The sequence below is a fragment of the Puma concolor genome, chromosome C2 (genome assembly GCF_028749965.1).
Source record: "Puma concolor isolate L17-30 chromosome C2, mPumCon1.1.hap2, whole genome shotgun sequence".
Classification (NCBI taxonomy): domain Eukaryota; kingdom Metazoa; phylum Chordata; class Mammalia; order Carnivora; family Felidae; genus Puma; species Puma concolor.
Window position 1 is genome coordinate 80,805,642 of NC_141675.1, and position 21,765 is coordinate 80,827,406.

General features: G+C 41.6%; 1 protein-coding gene across 6 annotated transcripts in view; it reads left to right on the forward strand.

The window, feature by feature from the left end:
- Positions 1–21,765, forward strand: part of TPRG1 (tumor protein p63 regulated 1) — a 219,632-nt gene that overhangs the window by 97,708 nt on the left and 100,159 nt on the right. For all 6 annotated transcript variants that reach the window (XM_086674984.1, XM_086674981.1, XM_086674982.1 and 3 more), the window contains exons 2-3: positions 9,881–10,111; positions 20,114–20,205. In XM_086674984.1, the coding sequence (XP_086531110.1) occupies positions 9,890–10,111; positions 20,114–20,205 (314 nt within the window). In that variant the 5' untranslated portion in view covers positions 9,881–9,889. The remainder of the gene's footprint in view (positions 1–9,880; positions 10,112–20,113; positions 20,206–21,765) is intronic.

The window sequence follows — 21,765 nt, forward strand, 5'->3', positions numbered from 1 at the left end:
ATATCTGTGAGCTTATGGGCCCCTTTAAAGTACATTGTCATGACCCAACAGCTTTTTTCTCCTCAATTCCTTGAAGGCTGATATTTTTCTTTCTTTTGTAGGGGGTTGGAAAGCTGGTTATTTTAGCCTTAATTATTCTCCTTCCCAGGAGGAGAATTCTACCACTTTTCTGTCCCCTCCCTACCTTCTTCATGGTCAGGCTATTTGCAAAGTAGGACACTTCTGCTACTTCCTGAGATAAGTCACGACAAGCGACTCCTTCCTGGCTTCTAGGTTGACTTCCTTCTGCTTTTTCAAGTACATCCCCAGCCAGTGCCTCCACGATTCACAAATCCACGTACAGGTTTATATTAATAACTAGCTCCAGAGTTTATGTTTGTGGGAGAACTCCATTTATTTGGGGTGTTGAAGGGGAGAACCTGGGTGACTTGGATATGTAGATGAAACATATATATCCTTCAAATAATAAGCACACACAAGGAAGAAGTTGTTACCCTGGAAAGAAAGAAGACACAGATGAATGGTACAAAGTTGGACTGTATGCAATGTGACTCACCTCTCCATTACTTCTCTCAGTCTGTAGTGATGTTGTTAATCTCACAAAGTGTCTGGGGCAATGGAACGCTTCCCGGGCCAGCCCTGATTCTGCATTTGGGTTGGCTGTGAGGTAGTTGTCCCAACAGGGATGGAGGTGTGGTGACAGCAGAGAGGAGGTGTGAGGAAGACTTAAGACTTTCATTCTGTCAGAGACCGAAGGTTTTAACCGAGTGTTACTGGCTCCTCAAGGGGTGTGGGCTGGAGGCGAGTATTTGGCATCTCAGTTACAATACACCATATTACCTGCCATCCTTTGAACACACCCCTCTTCACACCTCACAGGTCTGAGAGGAATGTCCTTGCCTGTCTCAAATATGCAGTCAGCCCTGAGGCGCCTTTCTCTACACCTCTAACTTTTCACACTCTCAACCCTCTCTCCACTCACCCCTGCTAATCCCCCTTCTGTTTCCACAGTATTTGTGTACATTCTCCTAGTATGGTTCTATCACCAAAGTCTGCAATGTTCCACTAGACTATGAGCTTCTCTGAGAAAAGACTGTGGCATTTCCCTTTCTTTCTTCCTTCCTTCCTTCCTTCCTTCCTTCCTTCCTTCCTTCCTTCCTTCCTTCCTTCCCTCCCTTCTCTTTCATGTTTATTTTTGAGAGAACACAAGTGGGAAAAGGGCAGAGAGAGGGTCACAGATCATCTGAAGTGGGTTCTGTGCAGACAATAGCACTGAGCCTGATATGGAGCTCAAACTCATGAACCATAAGATGATTCATGACCTGAGCCAAAGTTGGATGATCAATGGACTGAGCCGCCCAGGCACCTCTGTGGCGTGCATTTCCGTGTGTGTCTTTGTATGTGTGTGTCCAGAAGATATTACCATTCATGCCGTACACAGAGCTTCATTACTGAGCCTACATTTACTGTACATTCATATATGAGGTATGAGGAATGTGCCAGCAGCAATGGATCTGATGTAAGTAAGTCTTGCCTTTCAATCTCAGACCTGACAGAGGAACAAGCAGGACATCCATCTGAGAACTTGTAATCGGTGCCTGTTCTGTACCATGAGCATGCCAAGTGCCGGCTATAAAGATGAGTGCTCAGAGTCGCTTCCAGCCCAGGAGTGAAGGCAGAGATGTAATGGTGGGTACACAACAGTGAGATAAATGCTAAGAGTCAGAAACTCAAGCCCTACCATAACGCCAGCTGGAAGTGTGGTGGAAATGTTTGAGGAAGTGTGCAAGGAAGCTAATCTCAGGGAGTCACAAGGGATCTGTAATCTCACAAAGTTCTCTATTCAATATCTTTGTCTTTATCGATTCTTTTCCATATACATTTTTGAAGAACCCCGTCGAAAAATTAATATCTTGTGGGAAGGGCTCAGTGAACCTCTGCATGTTTTCCTTCTGAAATGTGAGAAGACTTATTGGGGCTCAAGCATGTCTCCAGTCCTGACCTGGTTGAGGTGCCCAGTGGGTGTCCCTAGGAGCTCTGGTCAAGGTAGATAGCCATTTGCACTAGAAGGAAGTTGGAGGACAAACACCCCAGAGTTTCTACAATGAACACCCAAATTCATGATGTCACAATTCTCTTCTTCTGACACCACAACCTGTGAATCACAAGGGAACTACCATGTTCATGGGAGTCATATAATCGAGAAGAGATGGGGGAAACCATATATGAGCAACCTCTCTAGACTCAGATCTAGAATCTAAGTCTCTCTGTCTCAGACAGAGAGAGAAAGAGAGACAGAGAGAGACAGAATCTAGGTACTGGAGAAAAGCCCATCACAACTTGCAGGGTGATTGAGTTGGAAGGAAACTTGGAAATAATTCCTCCTGCAGTTTTCAGACTTTAATATGTTGTTCTCCCCAGAGGAAAGCTTCAGAAGGGTCCAAAACCAGAGGAGTAGATCTGCTTTGATTGAAATGGGCTAGTCATTTATGCAAATCATAAATCTGGCCTCTCATTTTGTAGATGAGGAATCTGCAGTGCAGAAAGAGGAGTGATTTCCTCAGGGTTACCCAGGGAATGAGTGGGGGGGGGGGAAGGCATTCTTCCCCCACCCCCTTGCTGAATGAAAGTACTGGCAGCAGGGCACAGGGCAGGGGGGGCAGCCTGGAAGGAAGAGACCCTGCATCAGTTCAACTTTTCCCCAGGACACAGAACAGCCCTGCTGGCATGTTATCACTAACGTACAAAATGTGAAATTGTGAAGACGTGTTTGCCAATTCTCTTATCTCAGCTGGCACAGAGGAGGCCTCGTTGGAGTTTTGAGGTGTTAGAGTACTGTTTATCCACCGCGCATCCCTTGGCTGTTCTCGCAGAGACTCAGGAAAGCTGCACATATAAATTCACATAAATTACCTTTACAAAATGTCAGACTTAAAAGTGGATTGTTATTTTGGGGATGTGCCTTGAGAATGTTAACCCCTTCTGGTGGGTAGACATGTCACCATCAGAAAAAAAAAAGTTGACTTCTTTGAAAGCAACATAAGCCACAGGCACTTACTCCCACACTCCCTCCCCAGCTCAGGACTACGTCACCTGCAAGAGGTAGCAGTTCTTGGTAGCAAACCATGCATTTTTTTTAAAAATGTTTATTTATGTTGAGAGAGATGGAGAGACAGAGACAGAATGTGAGTGGGGGTCAGGGGGACCCAGAACCCATCTAGGTCTCTGATTCCTCGTTTACAGGATGTGGGAGTTAATAGATATGAGTGTTTCCTAACTAAGCATTCTGTCTTCTTGAAGATCCAGAGAGGTAGTAACACAGACACTCAAGTAGCTATTAATATTTCAAAAGCTTTGTGGAAATCAAAGGCACCTGCGACAGCATTGCCTGGGGTTAAATAAAAAATCCCATGAGACTTATGGAGATAAGTCTGTATATATATACAGATAAGTCTGTATATATATACATGTATACATATACATATACATATATATACACATATATACATATATGTGTATATACATATGCACATGTGTGTATACATGTATATATACATATCTCATATATATGTGTATATATATGTATATATACATGTCTCATATATATATATATATATATATATATATATATATATATATATAGGAGAGAGAGACAGAGACAGAGAGACAGAGACAGAAGACAGGGAAAGTAGAGAAAGTAAAGGAGAAACAGCTGTTCAGCCTTGTCAGGGAGGCAGAGAGGGCCAGGAGCCAAGAAGGACTTCTTACAAGCTGATGGAAAAAGGGGAAGGCAGTGCTGGAGAGTGGTAGGCATGGCCCCTGAAAAGAGGTTCCCCATGAAACAGCCCTGAGTTTTACTGGTATCTCTATTCATTTTACTGGCATGTCTGTGATACTCTTTGTTATGTTCAACCTGTTCTTTGTTAACGCCTTTGCCTCTGGTTGAGTGGTGGCCAGTGTGGCCAGATACTTCTTTTAAGCTGATCAAAGGTTCTCCTTATAGTTATTTATCTACTTTTCTAAAAAATATTTATTGGGGTCTACTATTCTGGATCTCTCTTTGATTTTAATAAAGCAAAAAATAATTATCTGAAGATTGCACAGTTTGTCCACAAGACAGAAATCTTTCAATATACTATGAAGCAGAATCTTCCAGAATAAAGAGTTTGGAAAGCACTGGAAGGGGTGGGGCATGTTTCTAGTTCTGATGGTTTAGGATGGAGCCCCAGAATAGAATATTAAGCAGGGAATGTCAGTAGTAGGATATAGATTTGATTCAGGGCCATGTTAATATTTCCATGGGCCTAAAACTCTTGTGTTTATGAACCTCTCTACCATAATATTATCAATATTAAAACCTACATCTCGATGACTTTAAATAGTCCCCCTTACTCCCCCCCATTTTTTTTTTTTTTTGTTTTAGGCAAAACCAAACTTTTGGGTTTCTTACAAATTTCACTTCTTTTATGACATGAGAAAAAAAATAAAACATTTCTTTTGACCATAAATTTAATTTTTCCTCTTCTGATTTTAAAATTAAAGCATTTCCTGAACCCCTAAAAGGTTTGTGGACCCCAGGCACACACCTCACAGATCCTAATGGATAAGTCAGCCTGACACCAAGTGGAGGAGAAAGCTTTAGCCTGCAGGGCTGGGGGCTGGGTACCAGCTGATGCCAGAGAAGCACACGGTGAGCCCTGCTTCATAGAAGCTGTTTCTCCCATCCCAGAAGAAAGCAGGGCTGACTGACCTAGACATTTGGCAAAAGTGTTTCCAGTTTACCAACACCTAAGTGTGATCACTACTTCTCTGCTTTCTTCTAAGTGCTACAACTTGAAGCAGAGAAGGAGAGTCCAGGAGTCATGTTTTGATTCTATGTAGCCACGTGTCCTTGGGTAAGTCCCTCCACTCAGTGTTCCAAAATCTGCAAAATGAAGTTGGACTAGACATTAATTCTCTAGCTACAATTTATGCCCTATATGCTTCTGAACTATTATCAGAAAACATCGCAGAGAGATAGAGTAAAGCATGAATAATTTTTTTTAATTTTAATTTTTTTAATGTTTACTTTTCAGAGAAAGAGACACAGAGCGTGAGTGGCAGAGGGGCAGAGAGAGAGAGACACAGAATCGGAAGCAGGCTCCAGGCTCTGATCTGTCAGCGCAGAGCCTGGCGCAGGGTTCGAACCCACAGGCCGTGAGATCATGACCTGAGCTGAAGTTGGACACTTAACCAACTGAGCCACCCAGGAGCCCCTAGATTAAAGCATGTATAAAGTGAGGCAGATATACTTAGACTGGGACCTAGAAGTAAGTTATTTACTTCAATACTATATTAAATTGCAGCTCTGAATTTGCAGGCAGCTGAAAAATACAGAATTCTTACTATCTGAAAGAAGAATAGCATTTCTTAAGGTATTTATTTGGCATCATGTTGGAAGAGGTCATCAAAAAGACATGACCTCTGGATGACCCACAAGCTGGCCCCAGGGCAACCCAAAGTTCCTCATCACCGCTTGCCCTTGAAATATACATTCCACCCACCATTCCCACAGCGGGAGCCACTTGAAGGACATAACCTGGAGAGAGTAAAGTGTTGCTGAGTCCATGTTGACTTTGTATGTGAACGAATCCAGGTATGGCCTATATATAAACTTTTAAGATTCTGGCGGGCATATGCAGAGATATACTCATCTTGAGGTGCCCTAAACCAACCTGGCATGTAAGTTCCCTTGCTTGTTTAACCTGCCACATACCCATTTGGATTGGTCTGCTCTTTGTGTGGTCTCTCTGTCTCTCCTCGCCCTCTTTGTCCTTGCAGGAGGGGGGAACAGCACAGATTACACTGCAGAAAGCTCCATAGTGTGCGAATCAACATCTTTATTAAACATTTTATTTTTTATTGCAAAAGAAGCACTAACACAATTAAAAAAAAATAATGCAAAAATTTGCTTTCAATCCAACTACTTCAATAAATGTAAATATTTTCCTTCTGGTCCTTACCAATGTAAAAATATTCATATCATCGTATCTAGAGAAAATCTTTGTTTTTTGCTTTTGCTTAAAGCAAAAGGAAGGAAGGTCCATCCTTCCAGGCTGCCACAGTGCTTATGCATGTTATTTTAAATGTCTGCACAATAACACTTTGCTAGACTTCGTAATTCCTTGGCTGTTAGGTGTTCTGTTGATTTTTGGTTTTACGTTACCACCCAGAATAAGCAATTAATATTGCAGTCTCTTCTTTAGAATAATTTTCCTTAGATGAATTCCCAGGAATGAGATCAGGTAAAAAAGATGGACATAGTTTTTTTCTAAGCCTTGACTCTTTGCTTTCTTTAGAAATTGTGGTAGTTTGCCTCTCTCGTGTATTAGCACTTAAGTTTCAATGGAGCGTGAGGGAAAAATGATCTTTTTCAGTTATAAATGGCTTTGGATAGGTCTGTTACAAGTGGAAACCTTTGAATTTGTCTGGATTTGTTTTGTTTTAATATGTTTTTGGTATTTCAATATATACAGTCTATTTGTGCAGGGTTCAAAGAGCGTATCTATTGAACTGGGGATAAACATTTCAGGGCAGCGGGTGGTAAGGAGATGAGTGGGTTGCTCCTATGTGTGGGGCTCCCATACTGGGGCGGTTGTTGAGGAAGGTACATTCATTGTCCTTGCAAAGATGTCCCCATGACTGGAGCAGAGCCAGAAGCGTTCTGGATCGAGGCGGCTGGGCTCCATTTTCCACTACTCATGCCTTAAGCATTGAACTGGAGCTGAGTTTCCTTCTTTCCTGGATCTCAAACAGCTCCCTCTCAAAACTGCTCGGATTCTCTTCGCCCAGTGTTTCCAGAGAAGACAGCCTGAGGGAGAGGAAGTGGTGCTAATTAAGTCCTCCCCCTGTTTTCCAGGCACAGGAGCCTTCTGCAGATGTCTGTTGTTAGGCAGTGTTTGCAAGAGTGTGGCAAATACAGAAGCAAGCTTGCCTTCCCCAAAGGCACAAACCTTCTTCACAGGTCACAGGCAACTCTAGAAACACACTCTTCCAACAGCCCCTGTGATAGAGATGGCAGACCTTCCGAGGAGGCCAAAGTGCCTCACTGATCCTTCGCTGCACTCGCTCTCTTGCACGCGCATGCGCGCGCACACGTGCATGCGCACAATTCCTCCTGCTTCTTCAGTTGTGCCTTGTACTTCTTAGCGCCCGGTCTCTGCCTTTTACCTTTCTAATTTAAAAACATTACTGAAGACTCCGTGAAGCCTTCCTGCTCTAACCCAGCTTGCCTCACAGTGGGCCTGCTGGAATGGACTGGAAGCAGGATTGGGAGCCCTGGGTGGGCATCCAGGTGCTGCTATCCGAGTGTGCCTTTGGTGGTTCCACTAAATGCTGTGATCCCCAGAGAGAGGCAGGTAAAATCATCTTTCTAGGGTTACTGAGAGGCTCAGAGCGGGGGGGGGGGGGGGGGGGGGACCTGGAATGTGGCCTGGGGAGGGCTTTTCTCTGGTGAGCCCCCTAACCAGCTTTATTTTCTCCTGCATCCAGACCCCTCAGGGTGACTGTATTTGTCCACATTTGCCAGGGACAATCATGGTTTACTCCTATCCTTCTGACATAATTGTTAATAACACCCTTTTCATGCTCAGAAGTGTCCAGCTTTAGGCAACAAATTATGCACTCATACTATTTTTACCTCCCTTGAATACTGTAATTCCAATTTTATGAATGTAAACATGCTGGTGATAGGGGCTGTTTCTCACTTTCTGGTGTTTTATAAGCACAGAGGAAACCGAATTTGTCTGATTCGGAACACTGAGGCAGCTCTGAAAGTAAGATAGCATTCCCAGTCACGGTGAGGCTGGGCACAAAACCCCCCTTTCATGTAGCATGGACCATGTGCTCATAGTAGGGGGTGACTATCTGGCTTCAGCTTGGAAGTGGTGACCTGGTGTAGGGATACTTTTTACTAGGCTAGCGTGTGCTTTCTATTTATTTTAATTTTGCTTTATATTTACAAAATAGAAATAAATGTGTTTTTATTAAGTCATATATAAGCATTGTAAGCATCTAGAAGTTTCTAAAGAAGGAAAATTGAAACCGCCTATCATCCAGAGATAACCATTACTAATATTCTATTTTACTTTTTAAAAGTTTATTTATTTTTGAGAGAGAGAGAGACAGAGCACAAGCAAGGGAGGGGCAGAGAGAGAGGGAAACAGAATCCAAAGCAGACTCAGGCTCTGAGCTGTCAGCACAGAGCCTCACGTGGGGCTTGAACTCATGAACTGTGAGATCATTACTTGAGCTAAAGTCGGATGCTTAACTGACTGAGCCACCCAGGTGCCCCCATTTTACTTTTTTTTAGACTTATTCTAACCTGTCACACAATGCATGTGTACATATTGTTATGCCCAGAATTCGTGATCCCCAAAGACCACCAGGGAGCCGAGTCCGATGCAAAAGCAAAGAGCCTTTATTCGAGCTAGCTCGAGCTTAATCCCCTACCTCCACCAACGGACTCAGCGGTAAGATGCCGGGGAGAGAGAGCGAGTTTCAAAAGCACAAAGGTTTTATTGGGGTCTAGGGGCAGTTGGTGAGGTAACCACTCACTGGTGACCCTTCCTGATTGGCTGGGGAAGGGTCGGAGTCCTGTTACCCAGGTCGCGGGGCTTGTTTTGATTGGGAAGTTACTCAAGGGAAGGAGGTGTGGTCAAGGTGGAGGACACAGAACAAGATGGAGTCTGCTGGGGTAGGTCCGCCGTTTCCCATATATTCAACTCCAAGTGTCCTTCCTTCTTTCTTTTTATATATTTTTTGAATTATTTTAACCAATCTGACTAAAATTATTGATAATGTTTTATAGCTTACTGCTTTCCATTAAGAATATATTTTGGACATCTTACCATGATAAAAATATGCACTTACATTTTTAATGACTACATTATATTTCGCTTTATGGTATAACCTATTTAGCCAATTCCCTACTGACGGATCCTTAGTTTTACTCTATTCTCTTGGTATCAGATACAATGTTGTATGGGTGTCTAATGTTGCTATTACACACATTTTGCTATTAGACATAAAGTGGCATCTTTTTCTGCTATTGGACACATGTTGTGATGAACTACCTTCCATACTGATGTCTTTGGGCATTTGGCTAAATTATTTCCTTATATAAAATTTTATAATTACATTTTTTTTCAGTTAAAAAATATGCTCAATTCTAAGTGCTTTTGTGCCCTATTACTACCCAAGCAGCACACAAGAAGGTGTGTTATCATTGCTTTTAACTGCTAAATAAGTACAGGGTTGGTAGGTTTTGAAGCAAAAATACTATGAAATCTTGAAGATAAATTGTTTGGTAATTATTTCATACTACTTTCTACATACTCAGCTTCCTGTCCTGGGGCAAAAGGTGGGAAAATGGACCTACTTGCAGCCTCCTTTTCTCTATCTGGAGGGCCTTGCTTCTCTGCCCTGGTAAATAGAATCTGTGTCATTGAATTACCTTCATTAGTGCCTTGGTCGGTTTCAGGAACATCATTTGCACACAATAGACTTTTTGCCTTAGCCTTGACGTAGGTGACTCCTCCCCTCACTGCCACCTCTCCCCCTTTCTTTTCTAAATTTTTTTTTTTTTTTAACGTTTATTTATTTTTTTTTGGGACAGAGAGAGACAGAGCATGAACGGGGGAGGGGCAGAGAGAGAGGGAGACACAGAATCGGAAACAGGCTCCAGGCTCTGAGCCATCAGCCCAGAGCCTGACGCGGGGCTCGAACTCACGGACCGCGAGATCGTGACCTGGCCGAAGTCTGACGCTTAACCGACTGCGCCACCCAGGCGCCCCTCCCCCTTTCTTTTCTAATGAGAAGATTGTTTCTTCTTTTGTTTTAGGCAGAAAAAATGTCAAAGATTGGGAGTTTTGAAGGATTCCAGCCTGTGTCTCTGAAGCAAGAGGGAGATGACCAACCCTCTGAGACTGACCAACTGTCCACGGAGGAGGGGGACCCAGGCAAAGACCCAGAGCCAAGCCGTATTTCAAGGCAGCCAAGTGTGACTGAATCAACACTGTACCCCAATCCTTATCACCAACCTTATGTCTCACGGAAGTACTTCGTTACACGGGTAAATTTTTTGGTGCTCTGAAGTATTACATAAGACTTCTCTTACAGTATTCTAATATCTATGTATCTATGTATCTATCTATCTATCTATATCACAAGTTTTACCAGATATTTTCACATTTTTTATTTCATCTGATAGTCATAGAAACCATGGAGTAGGTATCCGTATCCCCATTTTACAGGTGAAGGTTCTGAATTTCAGAGAAGTTAGGGGGTCTAGTTTTGATAACCAGGTAGTGTGGGAGAAAAGTGGGTCATCCAGTCTCTTTGGATGGATCTTTGGTTCCTCAGTCCTGTGTTCAGGTTAAATCTGACCTCCACAGATTAATGATCTATAGAGAGAAAACCCAAGCAGCTAAAATATAAAGCTGTGTGCCCAGAGTGGGTATTTGTTCCATGTTTGAAAAAGATGTGGGTGATGGAGTGGAAAGGCTTGCTGAGAACGAGTTGAACCTCAGGGTCTACAGGGGGATGATGATATTACTGTGTGGGAGCAGGCATTTTTAAATCCCAAACCTTTGGCTGCATTCTGGAGCTGAGCTCCTTTACTGAGCTCTGAGCGTGAGCAGGGAAGGGGCAGAGAGAGAGAGAGAGAGAGAGAGAGAGAGAGAGAAAGAGATAAATTCCAAGCAGGCTCCAGGCTCTGAGCTGTCAGCACAGGGCCTGACGCAGGTCTCAAACCCACAGACTACGAGATCATGACCTGAGCCTGTTGGACGCTTAACCAACTGAGCCACCCAGGCACTCCTAAAAAATGATATTTTGAACTTGTAGCATTTGGATCAAGGACATAGTGCTTCCTGGGTTTGAGTAGTTCTCTCTCTTGAACTCTCCTTCCTACTTATCAGTGTTCCTTCCCAGTCCTTCAATATTCTTGTTAACACAGTAGGTATTAGCTCACAGGCTAAAGCCAATTGGCAGCAAAATTGGAGATTATACACTGTGGCAACAGAGACCGTCTCATTTTTCAAGTGTACCTGGGACAAATCTTGAAAAAAAAATTCAGCTCAGTCTTACAAGTAAAGGGTGGCTAAGATGTGACTATTTATATAGCTTTAACTAATGAATCCTGATTTGGTAGCTTTTAAAACATCTTTGGTTAAGATAAAATTTTAAAGTGACTCAGTGTGTGTGTGTGTGTGTGTGTGTGTGCGCACATGTGTGCGCGCGTGCACGTTTGAAGGTACGATATACCCATATCATCTGTATTCTGTGACTCTTATGTGTTAAGGTGCTATGGTAGGTGCTATACTATGTGTTTGTGTGATTTGCATATGTAAAGCATATGGTTTGTTTTCCAAAGTATGTGAACTTAATTGAATAAGCAGAATTAAGTTGTAAGGTAGTCTGTGAAGGAAATCAAAGCATCCCCTAAAGTTGTCTTATCTTTGGTAATGATGATGGATCAGTCACAGTTTGGTGAGAGAACCGTGAGTGGTATGAAGTAAGAGATTCATGATCAGAAGGTGATGCAGTTATGAGAGCTGTTTGGGAAGTCTCTGCAAACCTGTTGTCTTTGCAATCTAGTGATGGGCCTGAAGTTGCTATAGTCTAACCGATTCATAGTCATGAACTGGGAATAGGGAGTACGGGAAAACTGGAACCTGGATGGACAACTCAGAATTCCTGATGAGCAAGCAAAACCCACAAGGAAAAAATGGAATCTGTATCTGTCTCCAGCCGTGTCTAAACTTGGAGGTGTGAGTCACTTTTAGGAGAGGACTTGGTGCCTTTCTACACTGAGCTGCACACTTACCAGCACAGGGGAAGGAGGTGAGGGATGAAGTCTGACTGTCAGCAAAAGAAGTTATAGCTGTAAGTGCTGCCCCCTGGCATCAGATGAACCTGGAGGTCAGCAGCTGTGAATGTGAGTGCAGGTGGTCTGAAGTGATCTTCCACAGGGAAAAACTCCCTTCTGCCTTACAAATCTTATACTAACATCTCTTGTGGCCAACTCTAATTTGGAAACAGACATGAGAGGAAATTCTAGAAAATGTAGCTCTAGCTTAGCTAAATCAGCACAGTTTAAAGCCACCATGGAGGTTTTACTTATTTGTTTGATTGACTGATACTTTTATTTGTGTGTCTCTATGTAATTTATCAAGTGAAGTCCCCTGAAGTGACACTGTAAGGTAGGCAGGGGAGGACTCATCACTCTTGGTTTATTGTAAACATATTGAAGTTTCAGAGGAGTGAAGTTGATGCTGTTTTAGAATGATGGGCCGATAGCCAAGAAAGAATTCTTGAGATGCCTTAGGCGCACAAAGGTGGTTTTATTAAAGTATGCGGACAGAACCCATGGGCCGGAAGAGCTGCCCCAGGATTGTGGAGCAGAGACTGATTCTATCCTTGGGAGTTGGGGGAAGTAAAGTCAAGAGGAAGTTTCCAAAAGGATTTTCCTATGCTAAAGAAGACTTACTGGATCTTGGAGGACTAGTTATTGTCCAGCTAAGGTGGTTTCTCCCTCTAGGAAAGCATTAGCATTAAGACAGTGGGGAGTTCCTAGAGAAATGTTCTGCCTCAAGGCAGAGGTTCTGACTGCCTCAATATTTGTCAATGGGCTGAGGGTGGAAGTTTAATTTTATCTGCCATTTCCTTCTGCCTTTGCTTCCTTTGTCAAAGTGACCTGACTGAGCCACATAATATTAATTGGAATAGCTCTAGCTCAAATCTGTATCTTCTGTCTGTAAGTCTAGTGCTGTTCCTACTGTAATGTACAGTGGCATTCATGGCCCTTTTAGAAGTAAGTCAGTCAATGACTGCAGTCCGTGTGAAAAAGATCTCCTTCGGATATGTAGAAACAAACCCTACATTCTCAAGAACTTGGGAGGGAAAACTTCTAATCTTCTTAATTAATTTAAAGTAGACTTGAGGATTCTTTAAGGATGTGAGGGCTACATTCCCAAAGCACTCAGCTCTCCTTCAGATCAAGAGACAGAATATAGATTTTTTTTTTTAGCACGTGAGTATGATGAATGTGCTGTGTGTGTGTGTGTGTGTGTGTGTGTGTGTGTGTGTGTATTTCCTCATTTGCAAAGTGTGGATAAAATATCAGTTTTACACAGAGGTTTAAATAGGCTGATTTTGTAAATATTCTTAGCACAGTGCATGACACATCTATTAACATTCCATAAGCAGCATCTCATTACTCTTATAAATGCTTTCTCCCTTTCTTGTTGATTTGACATTCTCACTTCTGTAATTGGTCACAGAGAATGACATTAAGATGCCCATGACCTCCCCATGACCTCCAGAGTGAGATATAAATGTCAATGTATAGTGTCTATAGCAGCAAAGAGGTTTGACCAAAGGAAAATAATTCATTTTCTCGGGGAATAATTCAATAAGACCCAGGCTCTGGGTCTGAATGATTCAGATCTATGAAAGATTTATCATAAAAGATCACTTCCGTAGCGCTGAAATGAGATCTATAGATGATCTGGTCCACTGATTCTCCATCTTTACTGTACAAACAAACGACCTTGAGATCTTGTAAAAGTGCTGGTGTGATTCAGGAGGCCTGGAATGAGACCTTAGATTCTGCATTTATATAGATTCTATGGCAAAAGTGATGCTCTCTGTCCACAGACACCTCTTGAACACCAAGGAGCTGGTCAACACTCTCATTCTCAGAAGTAACTAAGGCCCAGAGGAGGCTGTTCCTTGTCCATTGTCATAGCTATTGTCCAATGTCATGAGTACTGACTTGCCCAGGAGGCTAGTAGTAAGTGGTAAAGCGAGGCTTAGAACCAAAGTTTCAACTTCCTGATTCATAGTTCTATGATCCCATGCCCAGCAATTAAAAAGAAATAAACATATTATGGTGTAAGAATTTAAAGCATACATGTTGTAAATTCAGAAGAACTGTAAGTAAATGAGTTGAGGAAATCCTTGATCAAGCATGTTATTTTATTAAATGTTTTCAAATCATTTTGCAAGAGGTAGTTTATTGGAAAAAAATGTCGATAAGCAAAATAAAAGTCACCATAATTCACTACTCAATGTTAACCAAAGAAGTTTGAATGCGTGCTTATACATTTTGGTGCATATCCTGTCTTACTTTTTTCCTTACATGTGCAATTTGTTGCATAAAAATATTTCCTATGGCAGTAACTCTACATCCATAGCATCATTTTTAACAGTTCTAGAATATCCTACTGTGGAGATATACAACAATTTATATAACTTTTTCTGGATATTTAAGTTGTTTCCTATTTATACCTTATAAGCCAGAAAGGAAAATTACTCTTTGGCTTGCTGTGGCAGAATGACACTCAGTTTCTTAGGTGCCAGGAGTAGATACCCAATGCTATATAATAGGAAGGAGGATCAGTTATATGAGTTTCAAAGTGGATATGCAAAGATGTGACTGCTCTGGAAGTTTAAATTAATTCAGGACAAACAAGAGGCACTTTTTTTAGCACCATAACCTTATGCATTAGGCCAGACCTCTGAGTACCAGATCATAAAAGAAGTCAATCTGCTTCCTTAAACCTCTTCTGTTTTTTCATGGGGCATCTGGAATGTTGCTTCTTATCCACAGGCTTCCAGACTATTATTGATTTACTAAACCAAGCCCTTCCAACAAAGCAACATTCTTGCTCAGAGCCAGAAGGGGCCTGAGAGAATATCTAATCCAACCCCTAAAACACACAAAGGAGATGTGACTTCTCCAAAGTCAACCAGCAATTTAGGGGCCGTACCAGGACAAAGAGCTAGGGCTCCTGACACTTTTTACTACCCCTCCAGTGCCTTTGACCTTGGACAATGAATGAGAGGTCACAGTAATGAATGTTTGAAGCACTTGCTATCAGTCTGCTTGGACAATTTTTTCCTCCTGTTTTTGTTCATTTGCTATTATTGCTCAGACATGTCTAAAAAAGGCCTAGTGCCTTTTCTGAACAAAAGTACCACTCAAGGCTAATAACTCGAGGTATATTATGATAATCCCTTTAGTTGTGGAGACTGATATTCAAAAGCAACTTCTTATGAAAGGAACAATACTTGATACGCATGGGGAAAGATATTTTTAAACTCCCTGTAGGACTCTGTATTTGCAGATACCTTATCAGAAAGTTGAAAGCGATTAGGGATGGGGAATTATCTCTAAATTTATACTTGAGAATGTAAATTACATACAAACTAATGGGACTAAAACTATTTGATCTTTTAATATTTAATTAATGGTTCCCCATGGCCTTTTTATAGCCTGTGTTCTCTTGTGAGGAACGAGACTTTAATAAGCAGGTTTGGGACTTCCCATTGTGTAGCAAGATGTCATTGCTTTCATGACACTAATTTGGCTTTCATACTCTCTCCTTTCCCCTCTTCTCTTACTATAGGGTTCCCTATGTCTTGCTCTTGCATTGGGAACAACTAAATAAATATATTAGTTGTATTGTTATTTTATGAGCTGCTTTCTGGTCTAGAAATTACATATCTCACTGGGCAAAAGATTTATCAACTCCCCTCCTTACACTGAAATCCCTTGAAGAGTGTAATAAAGTTGATATTTCTTCTGAGGACAGACACTTAACAATAATAAAATAAGAGGCGTTTCCTTTATTTTCAAGGAGAGACAGATTTGCCCTGAACTTTACAAATCACATCCAATTTAGAGCAGTTTTTCTTCCGTTATGTGTTTACCACAAAGTGATTTCTATCTGGGCATGATGACACTCACAAGAACGATCTTCCTGTGTCTGAGTCCCTGGAAGCATTCCTTTCTATACTGCCCCCACCTCTTACTGTCTAGTTACGGAGTCCAGTGCATGGGGAACTATTACCAGCAGATGTGAGTATTGTTTGTGTGACAACTGGCTCCTGGCTAGTCTAGCTTAAGGAAATGTAAGGAAACGCATGTCTTTGTTTTGACCGAAGATGTTTGGTGCTGAGCTATTAGAAAAGATGCTGCCGGCTCTGCTGTATAGTGACTTGTAAATAAGGATTCTCCCTAATGATTTTTCTTAAAATTTAGCATTAGAAATATATGTATATTGGATGATGAGTGCTTATTATTCCATCATACTTTCCTATTAGTCTTAGGAGTCTTTGAGCTAATTATTCTGTTACAGAACCAGGTTGGATCGCTGGCGGAAAAACCAGGCAGTACCTGAGGATCTTGGTGGATCGGAGTTTTGTTTTACACTAGCAGGCTCTCCTTCTCCACAGATCTGAGTCCCGAGCACAAGCATGGGGGACAATTTATCATCTGTTACTTCTGCAGTCTGCATTAGTAGCAATTAGGCGTGCAGGGCAAACAGGACAGGAAAGAAGAGCCTGGAAGAGGAGTCTCTAAGCTAGGAACTGGAGCTTCTGTTAGTCCTGTCAGCCATCTTCTGGTGCATAACTTTACTTATTTTCCCAACAGTTCCATTGCAGTAACCATTTGACCTGTAAATCATGGTACGGCTATTTTCCTTCCATTTAATATTAATAATAAGAATGAAAATTCAGTGTTCCCAAATATTTTTGGCATTTCCTAACAGCTCTGTTATAGTTAATATTGTCCTATCCACCTTCCACCTAGAAAATGAATAAACTGATATCTGGAATGATGAGGACATAGTATGGGTCACACAGTGGGCAGAAAGGCTGAGATCTAAACATTGCCCCAGATGCAAGTCCGAGTGTTCACACATTATTTAATTTTCTACACTAAATGGCTGAAGTTAATTTAGTTCAGTAGCCAATGATGACAAATAGAAGGGTGTAAATAAAATACTCTAACAGGATACAATGATTAACTGTTCTGTAAAGGCATGACCACTGTTACTGCTGAAGATAGGAACACCATGCTCAGTGAGGACATTGACAGAACTCTGGAGACTTCCCAAATGTTCTATAAAAAAAAACATACTTCTGGGGCACATGGGTGGCTCATTGGTTAAGCGTCTGACTCTTGATTTCAGCTCAGGTCAAGATCTCACGGTTCATGAGAGCAAGCCCCACATCGGGCTCTGCACTGACAGTAGGGAGCCTGCTTAGGATCCTCTGTGTCCCTCTCTCTCTGCCCCTCCCCTGCTCACGCTCTCTCTCCTTCTCTACTCTTCCTCAAAAGAAATAAACTTAACACACACACACACACACACACACACACACACACACACACTCTTTTGTTTAATGTTTAACTTTTGAAAAGGTATAGAGTGAAACACCACCATCCACTGCCCCATCAAGTTCCTTCCTGACTGCAGGGGACCACCATTAACACATTTTAGGTATCCTTCTAGAGTTGCTTTAGTATATTCAAGCACATGAAAATTTTTATTCTTATCCCTTCTCCACTTTTTTATACAAAAATGTGGCTTATTTACCCTTCTGAATGCTTTTTTTCTTTCACTTAATACGTTTTGAAAATTTTCTGTATGATCCCAGAATGCCTCTTTTTTTTTATTTGCATATGCATCATATTCCATTGAATGGCTCTGTCCTATAATGTATCTAACAAGTCCCCTATTGACAGATATTTGCATTGTTTCCAAAATTTTGCTGTCCACAAACAAGGCTGCAAAGAACACTGGATATACAGCTGTTATTTTGCACAAATGCAAGAACATCCATAGTATAACTTCACAGAAGTGCAATGTGTCGATCAAAGAATAGATCATTTCGATATATTTTTTCCAATTGCTTTCCATAGGGAAGACAAGTAAGGTTTTGAAAAATTCTACAGTTTTATATTCATCTTCACATGTTTTGGCAAAGTGCCTGGTGTAAAAGCATTCAACAACATGCTTATTTTAGGACTGTTTCATTATTCTCCAATTTCCCTTACAGTCTTTTTTTCTTCTTCTGAAAAGTCTTAGTTTCACTACTGAGTTATATTAGCTGAGGAAGAAATCATGTAAGTATAAGAGAGACAGGAAAAATCACCTGATGAGTCGTCAAAGAAAGTATGACTTTGAGCACTGGGCCTGGGGCAGTCAGGCTGCATTGTGGGAAGAACGGCATGGGGGATGGGAGCACTGTCTTGGGATCATAGGGAATTTCCCTCCAGCATTATTTGGTCCTGCCAGTAGGGTCACTGGGACCAGTGATGCTGGTGCAGTCTTCTTTGTCAGTGGGTGTTCAAGGCATGCTTGATTAATGCTCCAGAATTCACTGATTTTGTGACTCACAGCTTCCAGCAGGCACGGTCTGCCTTGTTCGCTTTCTGACAATGGTGAACCAGCAGCAGAGGAGTCAGAAATCATTCAGTCCACTGGCTGACTGTTCAATTCAACAGGAAATGTGTTAAAATGAGAAAATCAGAATGTCTCGGTGTAAGGGCTGTGATCTTATTTTCTTAAAGACTTCCAGGAGGCTTTCATCATCAGCTTGGCTCAGAAAGCTTTGGTTCTGTCGCCTCAGTTGTCTTTATAGATAAGGAAATGGAGGCCAAGAAAACTCAAATAATTGGCTAGAGGTTACAGAACTCATTTATGACAGATATGGAATAGGATCCGCGGTCACTCGACTCTGTTCAGTGGACATTTCCTGGATGACTTGGGCTGTGCTGAGTGAATCGTGGGGGAGGGGTAGAGCTCTGCATCATTTTCTACCACTTTATCTGAAGCAGCGTCATTCTTTTCCTGTTTTTCCTATATGGATTCTCATAAGGTTTTTTTTGTTTGCTTTTTTTGACCAATGGACTTTGTAGCCAAAATGTTTCACAGTGTTTTATCATACACTGAGAAAGCAAGCAAACCCAAATCCTACCACCACCCTAGCTCTGAGAGGAAAAGACATTTGAACAGATCCTAGGCCAGGCTAGTGTCCCTGTTTCCTTTTGTGAGAGCACAGTCTCAGACTGGGAGGATTAGGACTGTTAATATTTAGAGAAGATTAGGTGGTTAGTATTAAAGCCCTATTATATAGAGAATATTCAAGAACTGAGAACCTACTTGTCAGTAGCTCAGGGCTGGGATGAGGCCAGAACTACATTTGTAGGTGGAGCGATGGAATGTTTGTTTTCTCGTCTTGTCTCCACCCCTTCTTAGCTGAGTGAACTTGACAGGTTGCTTCCCCACAGTAGCCCATTTCCACACCTATAAAAAAGCCGAGATAATTCCTGGGCTGCAGTGGTTCTCAACGTTTGCTACACATTGGAGTCACCTGGGATGCCTGCAAAACTCCTGAGGTACTGATATGTGGGTCCCACGTGGCAGATAGCCACTGAGTATCTTCTATAATGGCTCTGGTATGCAGCCTGGGCACTAGGAGTTTTAAAGGCTCTCCTCATAATTTGATATGTAGCCAAGATTGAGAATAACTGTCTAGAGAACAGTAGTTCTCAGTGCAGTACTGCATCAACAGCATCACCTGGGAACCTGTTGGAAATGCAAGTTCTCAGGCCCACTTCAGACCTCCTAAATCATAAACTCTGGGAACAGAGCCCATAAATCTGTGTTTTTGATTCTGATGTGTACTGAAGTTTAGGAATCACTGAGATAGAGGTCTATGAATATCTTATCATGAAAAGGGTTAATCAAATTTTAAGCTAGAGGTAGGCCCATAAGTAGAAGCACCTGTTTGGAGAAGGGTGAAGAAAGCAAGGTAAGGAGACAAAAAAGTTAATTTCCCAGAATCATCTAAAATTATGGTCAGAATATTAGAAAAAGATTTCTCTTAGGTATTTTATTGCCAGGTGCTCTTTGAAGAGAGAAAGATTTGATTTTAAAAATGTACATATTTCTAAATCCTTTGAACTTTCTGATAAACATGTTTGTTTGGGAAAACTGGCCTTCTGAAAATGGGTGTCTTCCTTTCTGTGAGAAGGTATGAGTAAGATCATGGAAGACAGGACTTGGATTACTTTGGTCCCACCTAAGGAGAACAGCTTAGTAAATACCAGAGTTCAAGACTAAGCTCTCCGGCATGCTATGCCTAGAGGAAACAGACAAATGAGAGAACTATCTTTCCCATCAGCTTTTTGGAGAAGGCTATGGGTTATACTCATTAATCATAAGCACAAAGAGGGCTCAGTTTTCTCTAAACTAGATATTTTCTTTTTCCCACTCAGCCAGGGGCCATTGAGACTGCCATGGAAGACTTGAAAGGCCACATGGCGAAGACTCCTGGAGAGACAATTCAAGGCTTCTGGCTCTTGACAGAGTGAGTAGTTATGGCTAAGTGAGGGGCCATGGGAATCTAGCATTTTCCTTGACACCACTGTCACAGATTGGGAGATAGATCTATGGCAGAATTTCTTCTGGATGCCATGCAAAATAATTGGTTGGCATTACCCCCAGTTAGCGAGTCAAGTTTTGTGGTGCCCTATGGCTGACATATGACTAGGGTTGACTCCTACAACAATTTTCTGGGTATAGTCAGCTATCACTATGACTCCTTAGGTCTTCATAGCTCTCAAGGACTGTTGCACTGGACTCTTCTCTCTGATCTCTTTGGTTCGAGTCTCTTACAACTACTCTCATTCTAGCTACATGAGGCTACTAACCATCCCACTCTGGGTACAGTGGAAAGGAAGGTTAGAAAAGACAAATGAGGTCAGTATATACAGTTTGAATTTTATTTTATGTACAATAACATGAGCTGTACATAACATCCCTACAAAATCATGCGGGATAGAAAAGACAAGCCACCAGTCCAGAGTTAGGTTAAAAACCGAGTGTAACACTTGAGACTTTATTCCTTCCAGAAGTTCTCCATTCATCCCTGAGGCTTATCTTAGCTCTAAGGGCTTTCATTGAAAATGACACCATGAAGATAGTTACCTTGTGTCTTGCCCCGAAATTCTAGTGTCTATGACTTTTTCTCCACCCACCAGTAGAATATCAGGAATGCCATGGTCTTTACAATAATAAGTAATGTATTCACATAATAAGAGAAAGAGGCGCCTCTTTTCTGCTACAGAATACATAACACTAAATGGAGAATATAGTGAGAACTCCATTTTGGATACTCACTAAGTTTTCTGTCTCCAAAGGCTCTAGGAGAAAAGCTCAATAATTCCTATACCTTGAGTAAAGAAGCATTTAATCTTTCACTCCTGGGCCGGACATTTTCTTTGACTAAGTTTTGGGAGGGTGGGGTTGGTACAGGCAACACTTGAATGTCCAGTCTTCTAGGCCAGCAGAACAAAATCTCTCCGTCAATGGAGTATAGAACCAGGTCACCTGTGGATCCATCTGCCTGATGGCCATGTTACATTCTTGTTTCAAATGGGTTCTAAGAATTGAGTGAAAATGAAATTAGAAAGACAACCTGACCATGTCTAAGCATTTGTTTCTTCATGTATAAACTGGAGATAGTGATAAGTACCTGAGGAGTTGTTACGAGGGCTAAATGAGACAGCATGGTAAAACTCTTAGCAAAGTCCCCAGCACATGGTGGATTTTTATCAGACATCAGTGTCCCTCCTCTGTTCACAAGTTATGTCTATTGGTAAAGGCCTTTTGTTTGTGTTTGTTTGGTAGCCTCTGCCTTTATTTTTGTCCTATCCATCTCTGTATCTTTCATCTCTGGGTTATCTCTATGAAAAAAAAAAGTGTATAATTGAGGCTTTTTGCTTATTCACTTTTACCAACCCTTTTCCAACGCCACCTGCCATCTGCAAAGTAAAATTTGACTTGTGCAAATAAAAAAGTCTGCCTTGATTAGGACAGATGTCTCCTTGAATTCTGAAGGTCTAATCAGAAGTAGATACTTAACCTG